The 21,102-nt window shown below is 38.9% G+C and overlaps 2 protein-coding genes across 2 annotated transcripts in view; one reads left to right on the forward strand and one right to left on the reverse strand.

Moving 5' to 3' along the window:
- Nucleotides 1-4,451: 4,451 nt before the first annotated feature.
- On the reverse strand, nt 4,452-6,376 carry psmb11b (proteasome 20S subunit beta 11b). Its single transcript, XM_089124517.1, has one exon. It carries the CDS (start codon nt 5,674-5,676, stop codon nt 4,549-4,551), a length of 1,128 nt encoding a protein of 375 aa, XP_088980643.1. The 5' UTR covers nt 5,677-6,376; the 3' UTR covers nt 4,452-4,548.
- A 3,230-nt stretch (nt 6,377-9,606) lies between these two features.
- The window catches only part of LOC120462677 (protein sel-1 homolog 3), a 28,848-nt gene continuing 17,352 nt past the window's right edge, over nt 9,607-21,102 (forward strand). The window contains exons 1-8 of the mRNA XM_039651306.2: nt 9,607-9,824; nt 10,514-11,012; nt 12,803-12,929; nt 15,827-15,948; nt 18,790-18,905; nt 18,982-19,046; nt 19,766-19,889; nt 20,022-20,151. Of these exons, the coding sequence (XP_039507240.2) occupies nt 9,777-9,824; nt 10,514-11,012; nt 12,803-12,929; nt 15,827-15,948; nt 18,790-18,905; nt 18,982-19,046; nt 19,766-19,889; nt 20,022-20,151 (1,231 nt within the window). The 5' untranslated portion in view covers nt 9,607-9,776. The remainder of the gene's footprint in view (nt 9,825-10,513; nt 11,013-12,802; nt 12,930-15,826; nt 15,949-18,789; nt 18,906-18,981; nt 19,047-19,765; nt 19,890-20,021; nt 20,152-21,102) is intronic.

Consider the following 21,102-nt stretch of genomic DNA (forward strand, 5'->3'; position numbering starts at 1 on the left):
TACTGTATATAGATTTATATATAATTTATATTATATATAAATATTTAAATGAATATTTTTTTCCTTAAATATACATGCATGTGTGTGTATATATATATATACACTCACCGGCCACTTTATTAGGTACACCTGTCCAACTGCTCGTTAACACTTAATTTCTAAGCAGCCAATCACATGGCGGCAACTCAGTGCATTTAGGCATGTAGACATGGTCAAGACAATCTCTTGCAGTTCAAACCGAGCCTCAGTATGGGGAAGAAAGGTGATTTGAGTGACTTTGAACGTGGCATGATTGTTGGTGCCAGAAGGGCTGGTCTGAGTATTTCAGAAACTGCTAATCTACTGGGATTTTCACGCACAACCATCTCTAGGGTTTACAGAGAATGGTCCGAAAAAGAAAAAACATCCAGTGAGCGGCAGTTCTGTGGGCGGAAATGCCTTGTTGATGCCAGAGGTCAGAGGAGAATGGCCAGACTGGTTCGAGCTGATAGAAGGGCAACAGTGACTCAAATAACCACCCGTTACAACCAAGGTGGGCAGAAGAGCATCTCTGAACGCACAGTACGTCGAACTTTGAGGCAGATGGGCTACAGCAGCAGAAGACCACACCGGGTGCCACTCCTTTCAGCTAAGAACAGGAAACTGAGTCTACAATTTGCACAAGCTCATCGAAATTGGACAATAGAAGATTGGAAAAACGTTGCCTGGTCTGATGAGTCTCGATTTCTGCTGCGACATTCGGATGGTAGGGTCAGAATTTGGCGTCTACAACATGAAAGCATGGATCCATCCTGCCTTGTATCAACGGTTCAGGCTGGTGGTGGTGGTGTCATGGTGTGGGGAATATTTTCTTGGCACTCTTTGGGCCCCTTGGTACCAATTGAGCATCGTTGCAACGCCACAGCCTACCTGAGTATTGTTGCTGACCATGTCCATCCCTTTATGACCACAATGTACCCAACTTCTGATGGCTACTTTCAGCAGGATAATGCGCCATGTCATAAAGCTGGAATCATCTCAGACTGGTTTCTTGAACATGACAATGAGTTCGCTGTACTCAAATGGCCTCCACAGTCACCAGATCTCAATCCAATAGAGCATCTTTGGGATGTGGTGGAACGGGAGATTCGCATCATGGATGTGCAGCCGACAAATCTGCGGCAACTGTGTGATGCCATCATGTCAATATGGACCAAACTCCCTGAGGAATGCTTCCAGCACCTTGTTGAATCTATGCCACGAAGAATTGAGGCAGTTCTGAAGGCAAAAGGGGGTCCAACCCGTTACTAGCATGGGGTACCTAATAAAGTGGCCGGTGAGTGTATATATATATATATATATAAATATATACAGTATATACACACATGCATGTATATTTAAGGAAAAAAATATTCATTTAAATATTTATATATAAATATTTATATTAAATATTAATATATATATACTGTATATATATATACAGTATATATATATAATTATACACAGTGCACCCACATATATTATGTAAACACAAACTTTTATTTTGGATGCAATTAATCGTTTGACAGCCCTAATTTTTCTTACAGTTTCTAATTTGCAAGTATCTAAAGAAAGCACTACCCGGTATACTCTGTAATCGTGCAAAGGATGCAAAAATGCCATTAACGTATAGCTCTCCTATTGTATGAATGCCTTATTCAGAGATTAAAAGTATTATCAAGAATGGATGGAGGAAGGGTTTCCAGTGATAGGTAATGCATAAAATATGGGTTTCCAGTTTGATTTGTTTCCAAATACGCACTGTACTATGGATCGTCACATTGCTATTGTACAAGGACTTCTCAATAGTGTAAGGTGCCAGAAGGATGGCACCTATAGAGTTAGGCTGGCATGCCTCTTGTTCTAATTCGAGCCAGTTTGGTGAGGTAGCAGTGTTATCCGCTAGTACGCCATAATCTTGATATGTGAGGCCCAGTAAAATGATAAGAAATTCGGGAGTGCCAAGCCTTCCTCTAATTTACATTTGCAGAGGTGTTTCTTGCCTATTCTGTTAGTCCCATAAGAAAGGGAGCACAATCGAGTAAATTTATTTAAAAAAAGATTTGGGGAGAAACACTGGAATGTTCTGAAATAATTGGGGCAAGAAAATCATTTTGATAGCATTCACTCTGCCAAGTACTGTATATTTGATTGTAATTTAGACAGCAGTGGTGGGAAATTCTCCTTAAATAGATTAGAGTGGCTTTTTGTAACCTGAATTCCTAAATACGTGAATTTTTCTGAAGATACGCTAAAAGGGAGGTTCTGTAACCAGGCAATATCCATTAGCTCGCTTTTATTCCAATTTATCCTGTAACCAGAAAAGGTCCCAAATTAATTTATTTTATCTACAAAGTAGTATCTGTGAGATTGTGACATGGGGTTGAGAGATAGATAATGAAACATCATCGGCATATGATGAGATTTCATTTATAGATCTTTGTGCATTATAACCATGAGTTAAACCGAACGGATAGCTACTCTCGGCAAGGGGTTTGATTGCTAAAGCAAAGATTAAAGGAGTAGTTCACTTTTAAAAAAAAACTTTTGCTGATTATTTACTCACCACTATGTCATCCAAGATGTCCATGTCTTTCTTTCTTCAGTCGAAAAGAAATGAAGGTTTTTGATGAAAACATTACAGGATTTTTCTCCATATAATGGGCTTCAATGGGAACCAAACGGTTCAAGGTCCAAAAGACAGTTTCAGTGCAAACTACAAACTATTCAAAGGGCTTTAAACGATTTCAGACAATGATAATTAATCGTCTGGAATCGTTTAAAGCCCTTGACCCTTAATTCATTAACTTTAGATTTCGTTTGGCTGCTGTGTGTGAGTTATAACAGCCAGATGAACAAATAGAAAAGGTGATCAGATGGTGTTGGTTGTGTTTTAACATAATCATTAATTGACCTGACTCGCTGAACTCATCAAGAGCATAAATTCTGAGTTAGATTTACCTTATGGATTTTAGCAGCACGGTCATTTTAGTACATACCATTTTTAGCCTTTTCAATGAAATCCAAACGATCAAAAAAAAAATTTATGTATAGGCACACACAGACATCAAGAATTAGCGTATTAATCTCAGCAATGGTGACAAACAGATCACCTCTGAACATAAGCTCATTATTTATTCATGCAGCAATGCATGATGGGAGCCATGAATGAGTTTTGATTGGTGGCACCCAGAATGCATGGTAACATTCTTTGTAATTGTCACCATTGTTGAGATTCATAGGCTAATTGTTGATGTCTGTGTATCTTAAAAAATTGAAGAAAAGTAAAACATTGTGTGAGAGAAATTATTTTGAATACATTGTAAACATTAAAAATATTATGCTGTACAACGTCTTTGCTCCTATATATGAATTCAGTGATTCAGGTAAAATAATTGTGAAATACTGATTATGTTAAAACACAACCATCAGACCACCTATTTGTTCATCTGACTGTTATAACTCATGTACTTAAGGGTCAAGAGCCCAACTAAACCAAACACTGATCACCATAATGGTAACGGTTTTCTCCTTCAGCGATTCTGTTTGTTAACATCAGGTGTCTTCAATAATGCTCAATCATCACTCAATTATTAACTTAATTATCGAATTAATGCTTCAGTGTTCATTTAACACTCTGCTCAGAGTTTATATAATTCACACTTTTAAGTGCTGATTTAACACTGGGGGTTTTGTTGTGTATGTAGATATGGGCACAGGGTAACATTACATTTTTTTATACAGCTCACCTGGGAGGCCATCCAGGTCTGGAGCTTTATTACGTTTGAGTGAAGTAATAGCCTTTTAACTTCTTCATTTTCATCTAGTTGGGGGAGATTTTGTTTGAAATTATATTAGTAAGGCTATTGGTTTTGCTGTGGTATCAAAATTGGAATTATGAATTTTCACTGGTATGTAAAATGTTGCTGTCTTAACAACTGTATTTATTACAATACAAACATGCATGGTAAATAATAATAATAATTGACTGAATTTATGTGTTACTTTTTTTTTGTGGTGGCACGTCATTCTTCATTAGTCATTGAAATAGGAGTGGTCAAAAAAGTAGGTTGTTCAAACAGTTTGTTCACTCAAAAATTAACAATAAATAAATAAATAAATAAATCAGAGTAATCATTTATATTATTCTAAACCCACATTCATTTCCCATTATTTTTTTTTAAACACAAAATGAGTAATTTGTATCCTAAGGCAAGATACGATCAAAGAAAGAGGGCTGATGGACCTTCCGACGTTCAGCAAAATTATTGAACTAATAAAAGTATGACAAAAAATATTTCGTTCAACTCTTGAATGAAAAATATTTCGTTCAAGCTCAACAAATCAACCAGTTTTGATACAACTGTTCATTTTCGGCTGTGTGAAACAGCAAGAACTATAAGTCTAAAATGAATTATCAACACATGTTTGTCTTTGCATCTTTTTATTCATTTGCTTTGCTTGTAAGAAAAAAATAATACACATTTCTTTCAAAATCAGTGTTTTCCAAAACAATCCTCATGTTTCTCCTCAAACTCCTTTCTTTTCAGTTTGTCTCTCCGCCACCCTCCTTCTCTCCCTCTCTTTCTCTCTGTAATACTCCTCTTTGAGGTTCTCCCTCTCTCTGCGCCTCCACCCTTCTGCGGTCACATGGTAGAGATCCACATTATTGCCCGAGTACGCGTCTCTGTGCGTGGCGCGGTACACGGCCTCGCGCGCAACGCACGCGGCCTCCTGCGCGCTCATGCCCCAGTGCACGCTGCTGTCGAGGATCGAGTATGCGTATGGAGAGCCCGATCCCACAGAGAACAGCTCCCCCTGCAGGCGAAGCCCGTCACTGCACACATACACAACCCGAGGGCCACACGTCCCAGAACGAGCTTTGGCCACCTGTTGCGATTTAGATCTACTACTTGAATCGCTTACTGTGACTGGCATCATTTTTGCGTGGTGATTCCGATCTTTTTCGCCGTCCCCATCCCATCCGCACAGAGTGGCTGCGACGCACAGCTCGGTGCCTTTGAAAGGATGCAGCATGTGGGACAGCAGTTTCGCGGCGCCCCCTGTTGACAGCCTGCGGTGGTGTCGAAGCTGGTACAGCCTGAGCTCTCGAGACAAGATGCGCTTCCAGAGCGCGCAGTCCGCCGAGGTCCCGGAGGTGGTGCCCACCAGGTGAGAGTGGATGGGCAGGACCTTCGGCGCATTGGGACAGGCCACCTGTCCCGAGCAGCTGGAGCGCGTGTCGGCCGCCGCGATAACACCTCCCTGAAACGCGAAGCCGAGAGTTGTGGTACCGTGAGAGAGAGTGAACGGTAGAGGGACGGAGGGAGAGATGGAGAAGGGTGTGGGGGGTGGAAGAGAGATGGACGGCAATGAGGGGTGGACATGGTCATTCAGAAGGTTTTTCGGCGCTGAACCGAGGCTAATTTGACCAAAGTTTATTGGGCTCTGTGTGAGGTATTCGGATATCGGCATGTAAAATTCCAGAGGACTCAAAGCGCCCCTCCCAGGCAGCCGTGTAGAGAAAGCGTCTCCGTGCTGAACACCCCCTCCGAACAGATGAGTGGACTCCTCCGGCATGAAGGACTGTGAGAGTGGAGCGCTCCATTCAGGGAACAGAGGGGGGTTCTGCAAGCCACATACATCTTGCAAAGCCATAAACTATTATTTTGTAGGTAAACAATAAATTATAACTCTGTCAATTATTACACTGTATGACATAAACTGCAAAAACATTGAAGTTTTTCAGGCACTTTACCTGGATTTCTTTTGTTATTTCGTCAATATTGTCTCCTCATTTGTATAATATCGTTCCCACGGGTGGGTCATTTTAGTCTGTTTGTTGATAAAGAAGTCCTCAGCATTGGATTCCCCTCAGCATTTTTGGTGTTTATATCTTCTTTTGGTGACGATAGGCTGTTGAATGTCTGCTCGACTCACTTTATATCCAGAATTGACTCGTATGGAAAAGCAAAAGCAATGCTCAGTCCATTTAATGTCTGCATTCAAAGATCAGTCTTAAACAACAGTGCTTCAGTGCATCTGTAACAGTTCAGAGGATCCTTATATAAGCGCCATTCTGTGATTGACTCAACCAGGCACGCATGAAAATGCCAAAGTAAGCCTTTCAACCCAAGCTTGACGATACACAGCGTGAAATTTCATTTTCAAACATGTCCGTTTTGTGCTGGTATGCTGTGTACTTTGGAAACAGGACGTTTGTGGATTATAAATGTTCTTTATTTAATTTAAGTTCAATTCTCACTATTAGCATGCATATTACTAAGATATTGGCTGTTTATGTATTCCTTATTCTGCATGATCATATTCTACATCCCGAATCCACCCAATTCAAATGTCACAACTACCTAACTAACTATTAGTAAGAGGAGAGTTCATTGAGGCCAAGGTCATAGTTAATCGTTAGTTCAAGGGTTATAATTAGTTTACCCAAAAGCTATCCCGTATTTAACCTCAAAAATACATCCATCCTTCATGAAAAGTAATCCACACGACTCCAGGGGGTAATAAATGCCTTCTGAAGCGAAGCCATGCGTTTTTGTAAGGAAAAAATCAATAATTTTATATAACCAAAAGTAGGCGTCTACTTTCACTTAGCTTACTCCTACATCGTATGTCATGTGTCGGGTCAGAGGTCACATTTGCGCCAGAATCAGCACGTACGGCTGTTACCGGAAGCCACGGATTATAGTTTATAAACAGGGTTTGAAATTAACTCTCGCCAAATGCGGGTAAACATGAACAGTGGCGGGCAACGCTGTCAAATCACAAATCATTTGATGGGTTATTCATTGTTTACTCAGTTTGCTGGGGAATTTTGTGAATGCCAAATCTGCACAGGTTAAGTGCAAAGACTCATGAGTCGTCATAATAAGTTAAATAGAGATCTGTCCACCTAAAACACATTTTTGGTGATAAGAATGAGGATGAAAGGAGGAGGAGATGACTGGATGACATGATTTTTTTGAATAAGAAATTAATATAAGAAAATAATATATTATATATATATATATATATATATATATGTGACGGGTGCGTTGCTCACCTCACATTAATTCTATCATGATTTATATTGTTTATTCTGAAGTATAATTTATAATTTATTATGGTTTGTTACTTGATTTAAAATCCCTTAGTATTATTAATAAACACAGGACAAGGTTATGAGTTAAACAGTTTATTTAAGTTTGAACGTATGGAAGGGTGCACACTACTTACATTCTCTCTTTACTGTTTGATTTTACCTGAGTCCTGGATTCCTCTGGTCCATGGAGTGAGCGGCCGCATTCCATGTGAAGGCCAACAAAGGAAGAGGCGGGGCTTCAGCCTCCACTTTTGAGCTGTTCCAGAGGAAATTGGACTGTACCATCTTGATCCGATAAGGAGGGGGATTCCTTTTTATTATTTCATCCAGTTTAATTTCTATTTTGTTTGTTTCAAGTAGGTTTGTATTGCGCTTCAAGCAGTTGATTAAATTATGTTTGTTATGATAGTGTATATTTTTAGTTAAATATTTGTTGTTAATTGGGGAAAGATTTATTTTTGATACTTACCTTTTTTTTTTCTTGGTAGAGGTTAAGGGATATATTTATGAGAGGGAATGTGTGAATGGTAGTCATATTTTTGCCCAGCCATGTTAACATCATGGTTTGCTGACCTTAGTTGTTTTTATTTTGTTTACCAGGGGAGATTTATTTATTTTGAGGCCAGTTTAATTTTTGTTTGTTTCAGTTGACGTCCATCTTAGGTCTATGATTTTTATGGACTTTATTTTGGAAATTACTTTCATTGGATCTGCCCCTGTGTGTAATTATTATTTAGAAGAAATAAATCTTCTTTCTTGTTTACAACCTGTCCTGCCTGTTCTTGGCCACGCCCTTACAATATATATATATATATATATATATATATATATATATATATATATATATATATGGAAGGTTTTTAGCTGCGCTTTATTCATGATAAAACACGGCTATGACCGCCTCACCCATCGGCTCTGTGTATCACTGCGCAACACTGCAGTTTCAACACTGTAAAAATTAATATGCTTTATCTAATCAATAGAATTGTGGCAACAGATTACAAGCAATATTATTAATTAAATTTAACAAATTAGAATTGAGTAATAATTAATAAAAATTATTCCTTCAACGTTAACCTTTTAAAATGAGTAAAGTTTACACCAAAAAATGAAACAAAAAATATCTGAATAACAGACAGACGTCAAAGTTTAATTAAAGAACTATTTATTTTATATTGCCGACATTGAAGACACCTGATGTTAACAAGCATAATCACAGAAGGAGAAAACCGTAATTTTAAAACAAACCTAAAACAAACACCGATCACCATAATGGTGACTTAAATTTATGTTTTTTGTTGTTGTTGTAAGTTTTAAAAAGTTAATAGTTAGTTTTAAATAAACAACAACTTTTAAATAGTTAGGGAATTCATTTGATTAATTATTACTAAATTCTAATTTGTTAAATTTAATCAATAATATTGCTTGTAATCTGTTGCCACATTTTTTTTGATTAGATAAAGCATATTCATTTTTACAGTGTATGTTGTGTTTATTTGAGCTTTCCTGCATATTACACATTGGAGCGTTGTTATTGTTCACGGTCAGGGACTATTTTTTTCTAGCGGAAGGAAGGCTTTTAGTGATTTTACTTCATGAAAGTTGCACTAATACATGTTTTTTTACTTTAATATTTGTATTGTATGGTAACCGTTTTATAAAAGCAATAAGGTAGGCCTACTCGAGGCAAGTGCTGTATCGTCACGGCTGAAGCGGTTACTCTGCTTTGCGTTGAGCCTAACAACACATGAATATTGAACAATTTGAAGGCTCATTCTTGAACTTAGGACAACTTTGATTAACTTTTTTTGAACCAGTTTAAATGTGGATCTGGTTTATTTATTTATTTTTGGCTAGTAGAAGTTCTGAATGGCCTGTAACTTTAGCCAAATTGGCGGACTGACAAAGTTAATTTCAAACCCTTTTTATATATGGATTTATTTCCTCACAAAAACGCATAGCTTCACTTCAGAAGGCCTTTATTAATCCCCGGAGTACTTTTATGATGGATATTTAAAACAAACAAACAAAACAAAAAAAACAAAAAAAACTCAGACTCTATTCACTCCCATTATAAAGCTTGGAAGAGCCAGGATATGTTATAATATATAAGTCTGTGTTTGGCTGAAAGAAGAAAGTCACATCTAAGATGACTTGAGGGTGAGTCGGCTACATTATGGTATAATTTTAATTTCTGGGTGAACTAAAAACTCTTTAACTGTTCCATAATCTAAAGTGTGACCTTTATGATCACTTTGTTTCAGGGATCTTAATAGAAAATAAAAAGAAAATAGTAGCATTTAGTTTGACCTCCTGTGATATGGACGAGCAACACTTTCATGGTGATAAGGTTTACTTAGCATTTCTTGTAAAAAGTAAAATCAATGACTCAGCTTTCTGAACTGTCAGTAGTGAAGATGAGGCGCGTCCACGTATAACGAGTGTGTGTGTGTGTGTGTGTGTACAGTGACACACACACCACAACAACAGGTGTCATCATGCTCACACACGGAAGAGCGCGATACGCAGAAACATGTCGTGACAGTAAACACCATAGACAGTAAAAGAAAACACTAAAGTTTCCGCGTCATCCTCACCTGTGTTTGATCGCTTCGACACATCGCGCGCGTCGCGTTCATTAGACAGAGGCAAGATGAGAGTTGTGTTGAGTTTCATCTGCACAGCTCTTCTGCTCTCACCGGTAAGACTTTCAACTTTATTTTCACTTCTATGGAACTTTCATATTTGCTCGAGTTTCATTTTCGTCTTTAAAACGCCTATCCCTTTAAAATTAGATAATTTACTTTTCTTTTTTTCCCCTGCACGTATGTATCTAAAGAAATAAGCGATTTGTTTGTATTTGAATGTTAAGCTACATAAAGTACCATGTTATTACATACCAACGTTATATTTTGACGTGGTGGTGCTATAACAATATGTAGACTGCCATGGTAGTTAGGCTTATTCTCTGAAGTTACTTGGAGTGTAAATACTATTGTACATGATATGAGATGTTACCCATCTTGTAATCCCATACAAAGACAATCAAATATATAGTTTGCTTAAAGTTAATGACACCTGTTGCTTACTATGATTTTTTACTGTGACATTAAGCACATGTTCCCATTCATCAGTTCTGTGGGGAAATCTCGATAATACTACAAAAGATAACAAAATGGGAGAAAAAATGGATAGGATGATTTTACGTAAACATGTAAACAAAGCTTGTTTATTGGCGAACATGGCATTTCCAATGAACCTTTCCATTCCATTAGATTATGATAATGTTCCTCATACTATAAAAAAGAGCTGGTCAAGAACTGGTAAGAACTGTTGATCTAATTTTCCATACTGGAAACATGAAGTGTGGGTCAATCTGTCTCTCTGAAGGTTTGGTGTGGGTCTCCTGACACTGATAGGACTCGTCTTGAAGACTTTGTGCAGTTTGGACAAGCTCCTGACTCAGTGATGGACAAATGCAGTGTACAGGTCCAGTATAACTGCTCCGCTGCCTGCCGAATCGCTGTCGAAATTGTTATTTCCACCCCAACAAGGACAGGAGTGATCGTTTACAGCAGGTCCTGGACTAACCATAAGAGGTTCGGAAAGCCCCGGTCCAGAAAGGTTCCTCTGGTGTTTCCTCCAGCGGTGCTGTACCGGAGAGACGTGTCCGTCAGTGATGTGGTGCTGAGGGCCTGGATGCTTCATCTGGACCAAGAGGAACTTGGTGGAAACCATACTGAAGGATATGACCGGTCCCTTGCGAGAACATCCACGTTTGTGAGGACACTGCCAACATCTCAACGTCCAGCGTATCCACAGACATGGGGTGCGTGGCTGATGTGGCAGATGACCAAAGATCCTGAGAGAAAATGTCCACACGAGTCAGGTGGGAACCAAGCAGACTGGCCACTCATAATGCCTGGAAAAATTGAAAAGAAAAGTTAAAAGAAAATAAATAATGTGACCCTCATGTTATTCCAAACCCATATGTTGTAGTATTTTTCCTCATGGAACACAAAAAGTCATTATGAGAAGAACTTGAGAATAATGTTCTGTCATTATTGAATAACTACACAGGAAAAAGGAAACTCTGATTAATGAGTTAGTAGGTAATCATGCTCAGTTGAATGTGGTAGTTCACTAGTAGCTAATCAGTAACTAGGGCTGGGTATTGACACAAATTTCACAATTCGATTCGATTTCGATTCACAAGCTTGCAATTCGATTCGATTTCGATTCGATTCAATATTGATTATTTTGGATATCAGTTACAATAAATGGCACATTTTCTCAAGGAAATCAAATCTCTTAACTAACTATGGGAGTAACTATGAAATATAAACATTTAAATGGTGGCTGTCATAAAAACTTGCCAGATTTATTCAAATATGCATTAAATATTGAAGAACATTAAGATTATAATGCATAATATGGTTTATATATTTAGCAAAATGCTCCTCTCTAGAGTTATTTTTTTCTAGCTGACTAACGAGTTTATGTGGGTTTTCTGAGGTAAATATGACGATACATTGATTACAAGCTGTTTAACTGACGTCTTTCCACGGTTGAAACGCTGATTGAGTGAATCAATGTGACATGATACGGATTTGGATAAGTTGTACTCTATCTTTAACACACTTTCAGATGCTCATTCATGTTTATTTGGCGCTGTGACTGGTATTATTAACCCGGAAGAGAGATCAGCGCTGCTGCTTCTCCAGAGCGATCTCACGCCACAGCGACAAAACGCTATTTATGTTTTTGAATTTCTAAAGAAAATGGACGTAATTTGAAAATTGAGACTTTGTTTCATATCAATAGTAACAAAGGACAAAGATTCTTGCGATTTTTTTTATGGATGCGCGCAGCCGTGATACAAGTCCCATTCATTCAAATGAAACAGGATGACTAATCGATTCTTGAGATTTAAGAATCGATATCGGTTCGTAAAAAAGAGAATCGATTAATAGCGAGAAATCGATATTTATTACCCAGCCCTAGCAACTACTATTTTTCATACTTCCCAAATGACTAAGAACTATATACAGGTTCATAACATTGTGCATTACTCTCATTAATTATGAACCAGTATATAGTAGTCCTCTGCGAAATGATTAGCTAATAGTGAACTATTTAATTTGACTGAGCCCTATTACTTACTAATTCATTAATCAGAGTTTCTTAGTAGTAGTTACTAGAGTGTTAATAGTGCGTTACTCATTTATTTAGTTATTCATTAATGATGGAACAGTATTCTAAAGTGTCACCAAATTTTATTAACGATCATATACAATTCCAAAATAGCACACTAGATGTGTTATCAATGACAACGAATCACCATTGGTTCTTGTGTATGTTGTATTCGAACACACTATGCCAGTTTGAATAAATAAGACGGAGACGTAGATTTCAAATCAACAAATTAAATTTGGTCTGTTCCCAACACAAGTCTAATAATGGACTTGTTTATAGAGTTTGAAAGACCACTTTGTCATTGTGCCACTCGGGTTTCACTGAAAAAAAAAAAAAAGAATGACATGACGGTGAGAAAAATGATGAGAGAACTAGTATAGGTTGTTTGAAGATACTGTCATGATTCACCAGGGACATATATAGCAGAAGATTATACATCTAAGTTCTGTTGCATCATTTATTCATTCATTCATGCCTTTCCAGAGACTGTGGATATGCTTTCTTTCCCATTCGCGAGTACCGGTGAGAGGTTTGGGGTGATACACACGTTCTCCCCCTTCAAAAACAGAGATCTAGAAAGGAGACGCACCCTCGCTCTCAAACAGCCAAGGTCAGACTTGCTTTTAAGAGGATTCTTGATAACAAAGACGTGCATTAAAGGGATACTTCACCTCCGGCAAGATGAATGTGTATTTAAAATGGGTCATTTATGTAGAAGAAATGAAATTGAATTTGGAGCTTTCTAGACTGAGAAAGGACAAAAAATGTATTTTTGGCTTATGTTGATGAAAGACAACAACCCCCAGAATGCACTTGCTTCGCTGCCCTAGGAGGCCACGCCTACCGGTAACTGAGCAAAGTAGTTAAACAACAAGTCTAGGCTACTAGTGATAAGTCTGCCCAAAAATATGTTTCCAGATCGCCCAAAATGTCCGGGATTGGGCTTTTGCGTTCTCCAGTCGCCATTCATCATGTTTACTGTGGCGAGCGGGACGAGTGAGGGCCGCGGGAGAACGACGCGTGGCCGGTGGCGTGATTACCGATGAGTGACACCTGTGAGACGCACCGGTCTCGTATCTCTCACGGAGGAGCGGGGATTTTCTTAGCAATGTTAAAACGCACATCAACCGATCACTTGTTTAGCGTTCATGTAAACACTACGTTCAGATTCACCAATGGAATGAATTCAGTTAGATTGAAACAAAAGGTGTGCGTGTAAACAATGAATGGCGACTGCAGAAAGCAAAAGCTGAATCCCGGACATTTTGTACGATATCGACGGGCGGACATGTCTGGGAAAAAGAGGATGGTGACCCCTACTACTATGCTTTCTCCACAGAACAAGAGCCTGCTAGCTTAGCTTCCAAAAAAAGATGGCCGACACTATGTGTTGTGTTCATTCTGTCAGTGAGATCGCCCTCTATGGGCGGGTTGAGGACAAACGGGACAGACCCGACTACTGACTGTAGTCTTTTGAAGATGAAGATGTTGAGGATTTTTTCCAGACAAAAAAATACATAAATCTCTCGTCTCAGGGGGATATGAGGGTGGGGAGCATGGTTATTTGAAAATACTACAGGTTTCCTACTAATACAAAGCTTAATGCTAAATCCTGAAGGATTCCTTTAAGTACATATAAAGCCCATAAACACAGTGAACGTTTGTTAATAGGGTGTTTCTGGTGCAGGGTTTCTCGACTCTGGCTCTTGAGGTCCACTGTCCTGCAGAGTTTAGTTTAACGCTTAAGTCGCTGTGATATTTTGGCCGTTAGATACAGCTGTGGTCCTTCCTGAAAAGTTACAGTGATTTTTTCATCTATTTAATTATCCAAACAAAAAACAAACTTTAGAATAGTGCCTAGCAACAGCCTAGCAACCACCCTGAAAGCTCTACCAAAGCCCTAGCGTTTACTCAGAACATCTTAGCAACACCATAGAAATATAGCAACACTATAGCCACTAGCAAACACCATAGCAATGGTATTGAGACCACCCAGGACAGACTAGTAACACCCTGGTAAACACGTATAATACCGTAGCAACACACTAGAAATATATTTGCGTAAAATGTCTAACAACATGTCTAACTACTCATTAAACATTAGCAAAAACCCTAACAGTGGTCTAGAAACCACCCAGAACAGCCTAGTCACCACTAAGAATACCTTAGCAACACCCTAGCAATGACCTAGAGACCACCCAGAACAGCCTAGTGACACCTTAGTCACCACTCAGAATACCTTACCAACACCTTAGAAATGTCTTTGTGCACACTGGACCATAGCCACTACTCATACCTTAGCCAACACACTAGCAATAGCCTAGAGAGTAGAGACCACCCAGACTAGCCTAGCAACACCCTAGTCACCACTTAGAATACCTTACCAACACCCTATAAACGTCTTTGTGTACACTGTCTACAGCAACACCATAGCCACTACTCAAAACACCTTAGTCAACACCCTAGCAATCGCTTAGAGACTACCAAGAACAGCCTAGCAACACCCTAGTCACCACTTAGAATACCTTAGCAACACCCTAGAAACGTCTTTGTGTACACTATAGCAACACCATACCCACTACTCATAACACCTTAGCAAACACCCCTAGCAATGGCCTAGAGACCACCCAGAACAGCCTAGCAACACCCTAGTCACCACTTAGAATACCTTACCAACACCCTAGAAACGTCTTTGTGTACACTGTCTATAGCAACACCATAGCCACTACTCAAAACACCTTAGCCAACACCCTAGCAATGGCTTAGAGACCACCAAAAACAGCCTAGCAACACCCTAGTCACCACTTAGAATACATTAGCAACACCCTAGAAATGTATTTGTGTACACTATAGCAACACCATACCCACTACTCATAACACCTTAGCAAACACCCCTAGCAATGGCCTAGAGACCACCCAGAACAGCCTAGCAACACCCTAGTCACCACTCCGAATACTTTAGCAACACCCTAGCAATTTCAAACGACTTGGAGTATCTTAGTACATAAAGATACTACTAAGCAAAACAGATGTTAAACAAGACAGAGCAATTGCATAATCATCATCTTCATCAATAGTAACAGCCTGGCTTCACCCATAATTTTTTACCAACAACCTAGCAACGCCCTGGAAAGCACTAAGAACACCTTAGCAACCACTTACCCGAGTTATCACTGAGAACACCTTAGCAACACCCCAACAATGTTCTAAAAGCTACCCAGAGCCCCTTAACAACAACCTGCCACACACTATCAACACACAATGCCTTACAACCCCCTAGTAACCACTCTGAATACCTTGATATAGGATTTGCAATGATGGGTCAGTTTTGTTTCCTCAAGTTGTATTGTTTGCATGCCTAACATTATTTGCTCAAAGAAAGTGCTTCAGGTGTGCTTGCTCAACTGTCGGTATACTAATGATTATCTTGTAATGCTGGAAATGGTTGGAATTTGTATAGGGTGTTGGTACTGTACTTCTGAAACTCGCATCATCTCCTCTCTGCAGTGCTGCTCTGTCAGTGTGGCTCTACTTGCTGAGCTGGTGCGGCCAGTCGGTGTGTGGGATAGTCAAACATCTCAATGAACACAGGAAGTATGAAAGCCCGCTCATTATGCTGTCTGACGCTGGTAAGCGCATTGCATCGTGTGACACCGATGCAAGAAATAAACTCAAGCAAATTTAAAGGAATTTAGTTATTAAAATACTAAAACAAAAAAATAAAGTCAACACTTAGAATACCACACCCTAGAAATGCCTTTGTTTACACTGTCTATAACAACTCCAAAGTCACTACTCATAACACCTTTGCCAACACCATAGAAATGGCTTAGAGACCACCAAGAACAGCCTAGCAACACCCTAGTCACCACTTAGAATACCTTACCAACACCCTAGAAACGTCTTTGTGTACACTGTCTATAGCAACACCATACCCACTACTCATAACACCTTAGCAAACACCCCTAGCAATGGCCTAGAGACCACCCAGAACAGCCTAGCAACACCCTAGTTACCACTCAGAATACTTTAGCAACACCCTAGAAACGTCTTTGTGTACACTGTCTATAACAACACCATACCCACTACTCATAACACCTTAGCCAACACCCTAGCAATGGCTTAGAGACCACCAAAAACAGCCTAGCAACACCCTAGTCACCACTTAGAATACCTTAGCAACACCCTAGAAATGTATTTGTGTACACTATAGCAACACCATACCCACTACTCATAACACCTTAGCAAACACCCCTAGCAATGGCCTAGAGACCACCCAGAACAGCCTAGCAACACCCTAGTTACCACTCAGAATACTTTAGCAACACCCTAGAAACGTCTTTGTGTACACTGTCTATAGCAATACCATACCCACTACTCATAAAACCTTTGCCAACACCATAGAAATGGCTTAGAGACCACCAAGAACAGCCTAGCAACACCCTAGTCACCACTTAGAATACCTTAGCAACACCCTAGAAACGTCTTTGTGTACACTGTCTATAGCAACACCATACCCACTACTCATAACACCTTAGCCAACACCCTAGCAATGGCTTAGAGACCACCAAAAACAGCCTAGCAACACCCTAGTCACCACTTAGAATACCTTAGCAACACCCTAGAAATGTATTTGTGTACACTATAGCAACACCATACCCACTACTCATAACACCTTAGCAAACACCCCTAGCAATGGCCTAGAGACCACCCAGAACAGCCTAGCAACACCCTAGTTACCACTCAGAATACTTTAGCAACACCCTAGAAACGTCTTTGTGTACACTGTCTATAGCAATACCATACCCACTACTCATAACACCTTTGCCAACACCATAGAAATGGCTTAGAGACCACCAAGAACAGCCTAGCAACACCCTAGTAACCACTTAGAATACCTTAGCAATAACTCATACTCATAACACCTTAGCAAACACCCCTAGCAATGGCCTAGAGACCACCCAGAACAGCCTAGCAACACCCTAGTTACCACTCAGAATACTTTAGCAACACCCTAGAAACGTCTTTGTGTACACTGTCTATAGCAATACCATACCCACTACTCATAACACCTTTGCCAACACCATAGAAATGGCTTAGAGACCACCAAGAACAGCCTAGCAACACCCTAGTCACCACTTAGAATACCTTAGCAACACCCTAGAAACGTCTTTGTGTACACTGTCTATAGCAACACCATACCCACTACTCATAACACCTTAGCCAACACCCTAGCAATGGCTTAGAGACCACCAAAAACAGCCTAGCAACACCCTAGTCACCACTTAGAATACCTTAGCAACACCCTAGAAATGTATTTGTGTACACTATAGCAACACCATACCCACTACTCATAACACCTTAGCAAACACCCCTAGCAATGGCCTAGAGACCACCCAGAACAGCCTAGCAACACCCTAGTTACCACTCAGAATACTTTAGCAACACCCTAGAAACGTCTTTGTGTACACTGTCTATAGCAATACCATACCCACTACTCATAACACCTTTGCCAACACCATAGAAATGGCTTAGAGACCACCAAGAACAGCCTAGCAACACCCTAGTAACCACTTAGAATACCTTAGCAATAACTCATACTCATAACACCTTAGCAAACACCCCTAGCAATGGCCTAGAGACCACCCAGAACAGCCTAGCAACACCCTAGTTACCACTCAGAATACTTTAGCAACACCCTAGAAACGTCTTTGTGTACACTGTCTATAGCAACACCATACCCACTACTCATAACACCTTAGCCAACACCCTAGCAATGGCTTAGAGACCACCAAAAACAGCCTAGCAACACCCTAGTCACCACTTAGAATACCTTAGCAACACCCTAGAAACGTCTTTGTGTACACTGTCTATAGCAACACCATACCCACTACTCATAACACCTTAGCCAACACCCTAGCAATGGCTTAGAGACCACCAAAAACAGCCTAGCAACACCCTAGTCACCACTTAGAATACCTTAGCAACACCCTAGAAATGTATTTGTGTACACTATAGCAACACCATACCCACTACTCATAACACCTTAGCAAACACCCCTAGCAATGGCCTAGAGACCACCCAGAACAGCCTAGCAACACCCTAGTTACCACTCAGAATACTTTAGCAACACCCTAGAAACGTCTTTGTGTACACTGTCTATAGCAATACCATACCCACTACTCATAACACCTTTGCCAACACCATAGAAATGGCTTAGAGACCACCAAGAACAGCCTAGCAACACCCTAGTAACCACTTAGAATACCTTAGCAATAACTCATAACTCATACTCATAACACCTTAGCCAACTCACTAGCAATAGCCAGCATAAAACCTTCATAAAAAACAAGTCATACAATAAATGTGCATGAGAAAAAGACTGAAACTTAAGCTGTTATTTATTGAACTACATATCATATTTCCATGTCCATGTTAAATGTGATGTGCCAGTATGTCTTGATCCTCAGGCGATGTAGTGCTGCAGGTGCAGATGGTGGATGGAGAAGAGCAGGCGTTTACAGCACACACAGCGTTACCTCTTCATACCTGGATCCGCCTGGACTTCTTCTTAAATGTGTCAAAGGTACATCAACCATATTCACATGCAGTCATCTTCCACTGTACTCCTGATGAACCATCTTTCTTTTTTCATATGTCAGGCAAAACTCACAGTCACTAAGGTCTTACCTGCAGGACAGACGTCGGAGAAGACTTATCTTTTTGAGTAAGTCATGATGCCTCATCTGCACTGTAAAATATATAAAATGTTTATCATTTTTGGCATCAAATAATAGGAACAGTAAGCAATTTTTGAATTTTTCTTTTCGATAATAAAACATATATAAAATAATATTAGAAATTGGATGAAATATTAATATTATTATTAGGGCTGGGCAACATCCAAAATAAAGGTTTGTGTTTACAATATAATATATGTGTGTGTAGTGTGTAAAATTAATTTGCATATATAAATACCCACACATGCATGTATATATTTAAGAAAAATGTGTTATCAATATATCAAATATTTATATATAATATTAATTATGTGTAAATACATATAAAGTATATACATGCAAATATTTCTTAAATATATACATGCATGTGTGTGTATTTAGATATACAAATTAACTACACACACATATATTATATTGTAAACACAAACTTTTATTTTGGATGCGATTAATCGTTGCCCAGCCCTAATTATTAATCATTTATGAATAATTGAATTTGTTCATATTAATAACATTTTTTACATACAATATTAAAGAATTCATATAGTACTAATCCATATGAATGGATTTAAGTATACAGCATATACTAAATTTTTAATTTTATTTATGTTTTTAATACTGTTGTTTAAAATAGTTTTTTGCAGCCATTTTTATAGCGTAGTTCATGTCTAGTAAAACATAAAATTCTTTCTTTTTATTTTTTTTTCAGTTTTCGCCAGCCAATTAAATTCAATGACACATCCGGATATTTTGTGATTGGTGGATGCAAATACATGAAGGGCTTTCATGGCTATTTTGGCCCAATCAGATACTATCGTTTAGGCTCAGAAAAGGTGAGTCCAACTCTTATCAACGCATGAATGCGTATTACAAAACCAATTTATTATGTCAACATTAATTACATGATCCAGAATGCATTCAGACATTCTTATGCCATAATATATCTTGTATCATTTCTATTCAAGGTGAAAAACGCCCTGTCCCCTGTTAGGACGCTAAAAGAGCTGGACAGATTTCACACACACTGCGAGGAAATGCAACAGGTTACTGAGCACTATCTGGAGGCATTGAGACACAACCGAGACGTCTCTACAGGTCCGTTCAAATGGATGAGGCCAGAATAGATTTTGAGAAATTTTTGAGATCATACTGAAATCTCTGTAGACTTTACTATCTTGGAGACATTAGCTGTGCATTTACCACATAAAATATTGCTGGATGGAAATGCAGAGATGTCTATGAAGTCTCAAATTGCATATAAAAAACTGATTTTTTACAAGATATGCATAAACTATGATTGAAACACATTTACTGAATAAATACCTGGATGTAAAAAAATCATGTGACTCAATAGATAATATGATAACTGGACTAACCAGCGGACCAGTTTCATCGCACACCAATGTCGTTTTAGTCATTCTTAAATGCCTGAGTTTGTCATCAAAATGATTTGGTATAATTACCTTTCAGAATAAATGACCTCAAACGATTGCATTCCCAAACATCCCAAGCGCAAGAAAACATGACAGCGTCTGTTATTGTGTTTCATCTACATATTTTATGCGAGATCATCACTTCCATTACTGATCATTTGCACCAATATCCCAGGAAGTTTCAATTTGTGATGTTTTTCACACAAGTTATTGTTCAGATTTATTTAAAATAACTCTGCGACTTCTCTTCTCTGATGATGAGGGCGGGACTATAACCTGTCACTCACATCAGATCCACCAATAGCAAACCACAACATTCCAATCAATTCCCCACGAACAAAACGCCCGACATTTGTTCTTGTCCCTGAAGCCGTTTCACTCGGATATACGTCAAAATAGGAAAGAAAAGACTCGATTTGTGTTTCATGCTCACTTTAAAAGCACTGAACACCAGCAGATGAGTAGTTTTCTATCCACACTGATCACAGCTGTCAACATTGAACATTGAAAATAAAGGAGATTTCCCGGAATCCATCGCCAAAATAAGGGATTTTTTTTTTTTTTTTTTACATTATTAAGAGCATAAGAACCAAATGAAAAAAAAAAAAAATTG

The sequence above is a fragment of the Pimephales promelas genome, chromosome 20, assembly GCF_988280905.1.
Source record: "Pimephales promelas chromosome 20, fPimPro1.hap1.1, whole genome shotgun sequence".
Classification (NCBI taxonomy): Eukaryota; Metazoa; Chordata; class Actinopteri; order Cypriniformes; family Leuciscidae; genus Pimephales; species Pimephales promelas.